The sequence below is a fragment of the Parasteatoda tepidariorum genome, chromosome 7 (assembly GCF_982258835.1).
Source record: "Parasteatoda tepidariorum strain Cologne lab strain chromosome 7, Ptep-v5.0, whole genome shotgun sequence".
NCBI lineage: Eukaryota > Metazoa > Arthropoda > Arachnida > Araneae > Theridiidae > Parasteatoda > Parasteatoda tepidariorum.
This window is the reverse complement of record NC_141761.1, coordinates 35,354,788-35,358,081: the sequence shown is the minus strand read 5'-3', so window position 1 is coordinate 35,358,081 and position 3,294 is coordinate 35,354,788. Positions and strand designations below refer to the sequence as shown.

Here is a 3,294-nt window from a genome sequence, read left to right as displayed (position 1 = left end):
TCGTCTTCCAACCTTAACCATTAGCCGATAAATGCCCTTTTATGGGCATAGGCGCGGGGTTAAATGTTGGTGTGTGTGTGTAACCCAGCATGGGATGAAATAAAGGAGCTTCTATTTACTGGACAATCGCCATCAGATCGTCATGATATTTCTGCACGTGTATTTAAACAAAATTTAAAACCCTAATGGATTTTATTGTCAAACACCGTGTATTTGGAGAGACGCGCTGTTGGATGTATTCCATTGAATGGCAAAAAAGAGGTTTACCACATGCGCATATTTTAATATGGATGATGGAAAAGATAACACCTAACAGAATTGATGAAATCATTTCTACAGAAATACCAGACATTGAAATTGATAAAGATTTGCATGATATTGTCTCAAAAAATATGATTCATGGTCCATGTGGCTCACTAAATAATAATTCACCATGCATGTCAGATGGAAAGTGCACAAAACGGTATCCTAGAGACTTACTTGCTGAAACTATTACAGGCAATGATGGATATCCAGTCTATCGAAGACGATCAACCGAAGATGGTGGAAAATCCATTAAACTAAAAGTACTCAACAATGCTATTGATGTTGATAATCGTTGGGTAGTACCATATTCTCCATTACTACTAAAAACGTATAACGCGCACATAAATGTTGAGTACTGCAATTCAGTGAAAGCTATAAAATATATTTGCAAATATGTGAACAAAGGAAGCGATATGGCAGTGTATGCACTGGAAAATACAACTGCTTCTAACGATGAAGTCACCCAATATCAACTGGGACGCTACTTAAGTAGCAATGAGGCTGTATGACGTATTTTATCATTTTCCATTCATGAGCGATATCCAACGGTTGTTCATTTAGCAGTACATCTTGAAAATGGACAGCGTGTGTATTTTACATCAGAAAATGTACGTGTAAGAGCAATGTCACCACCGCCAACAACATTAACTGAATTTTTCACATTATGTAGAAATGATACCTTTGCAAGGACACTACTGTACTCTGAAGTACCAACTTATTTTACGTGGAATACATCAACAAGAAAATTTCAGCGTCGTAAACAAGGTAGAGCAGTACAAGGTCATCTAAATTTATATTCCACAGATGCATTATTGGGTCGTCTGTACACTGTACATCCAAATAACGCAGAATGCTTTTACCTGAGATTATTATTAATCAATGTTCGTGGACCAACATCTTTCCAAGAATTAAAAACAGTCAATGGCCATGTGTGTGCTACATTTCGTGAGGCTTGCCAGAAATTAAGTCTCTTAGAAAACGATGCTCATTGGGATATTTCACTCTCTGATGCTTCTAATACAGCTCAACCACCACAGATACGTACACTATTTTCCATCATACTAACTACATGTTTTCCGGCTAATCCAAAGGATCTTTGAGAAAAATATAAAGACTATATGAGTGAAGACATTTTACATCGCATGCGTAGAATAAATGCTAATCCCAACATTCAATTTACATCAAATATATACAATGAAGCATTGATTTTAATTGATAATGTATGTTTGACAATAGCCAACAAATCACTGACAGAATTGGGAATGATTGCTCCAAATAGATCTGGTAATGACATTTTCGATCGTGATATACAACGAGAAACGCACTTCGATGTTAATGAATTACAAGCATTTGTTCGAATTAATCTGCCGAAACTGGTATTAGAACAACGAACAGCATATGACACAATTATAAATGCAATATCTAACAAGAGTTGTGGCTTATATTTCTTAGATGCACCTGCAGGTACTGGCAAAACTTTTCTTATTTCAATTATTCTGGCAACTATAAGATCACAAAATAATATTGCACTTGCTATTGCATCATCTGGTATTGCAGCAACTCTTTTGGACGGTGGTCGAACAGCACATTCAGCATTGAAATTGCCATTAAATGTGCAGGTAATTAAAACTCCAACATGTAATATTAGCAAAGATTCTGGGATGGGAAAAGTACTAAGTACTATAATATGGGATGAATGCACCATGGCGCACAAGAAATCATTGGAAGCACTCAATCGCACATTAAAAGATTTGAGAGGAAATGAGCAGCTCTTTGGTGGTGCACTCATTTTGCTAGCTAGTGATTTTAGACAAACTCTACCAGTCATACCCCGTTCAACACCAGCAGATGAATTGAATGCATGTCTCAAATCATCAATGTTATGGCGGTATGTGGAGAAAATATCTTTAAGGACCAATATGCGTATTCAATTACAACAAGATAAATCTTCTGAACGATTTGCAAAACAATTGCTAGATATTGGGAACGGTAAAATGGAAATTGACCAATCCACACACTGTATTACATTACCAGAAAACTTTTGTCACATTGTAAAATCAACTGATGAATTGATTGCAAAAGTGTTTCAAAATTTATCGCAGAATTATAAAAATAATCAATGGGTTAGTGAGCGTGCTATATTGGCAGCCAAAAACATTGATGTGAATTTAATAAACTGCAAAATTCAAAATGAAATACCTGATGAAGAAACAACATATAAATCCATAGATACTGTTGTCAATCAAGATGAATCAGTTAATTATCTAATAGAATTTTTAAATTCATTGGATCTACCAGGAATGCCACCGCATATTTTATCTTTGAAAATTGGTTCCCCAATCATCCTTCTACGAAATATAAATCCACCACGACTATGCAATGGGACTAGGCTATCAGTAAAAAAATTAATGAATAACATAATTGAGGCAACCATTTTAAATGGAAAACACCAAGGAGAACATGAACTAATATCACGCATTCCCATGATACCAACGGATACTCCATTTGAATTCAAACGTCTACAGTTTCCTGTACGACTAGCCTTTGCAATGACCATTAACAAAGCACAGGGACAATCATTGCAAGTATGTGGATTACATTTGATAAATCCATGCTTCTCACATGGACAGCTGTACGTTGCGTGTTCACGAGTTGGAAAACCATCAAATTTATTTGTTCTTGCACCAGATGGGAAAACAAAAAATATTGTATATTTACAAGCACTACTAAGATAAAGTTCACCATCAATCATCAAATATCCTTCATTTCATGATGTATTATTCAATACCACAAGTGAAGAAACATGTTTATTCTACCATCAACTATGTATATCTATGTTTTGTCATATTCAAGTGACATATATGCTGGGATAATTTTATTATTAATTTTCATTTTGATGTATTGTATACATTTGATCATTAATCACAGCAACGTGTGAGCGGGTACAGCTAGTCTATACATAATAATAAACGTGGCTGCGTGTGTGTC

The 3,294-nt window shown here is 35.3% G+C and overlaps 1 protein-coding gene across 1 annotated transcript; it reads left to right on the top strand.

Annotated features, from left to right (window-relative positions):
• The first annotated feature begins 929 nt into the window (after window positions 1–929).
• On the top strand, window positions 930–1,406 carry LOC147807006 (uncharacterized). Its single transcript, XM_087168744.1, has one exon. The coding sequence runs from the start codon at window positions 930–932 to the stop codon at window positions 1,404–1,406; it is 477 nt and encodes a 158-aa protein (XP_087024870.1).
• The last annotated feature ends 1,888 nt before the right edge of the window (window positions 1,407–3,294 follow it).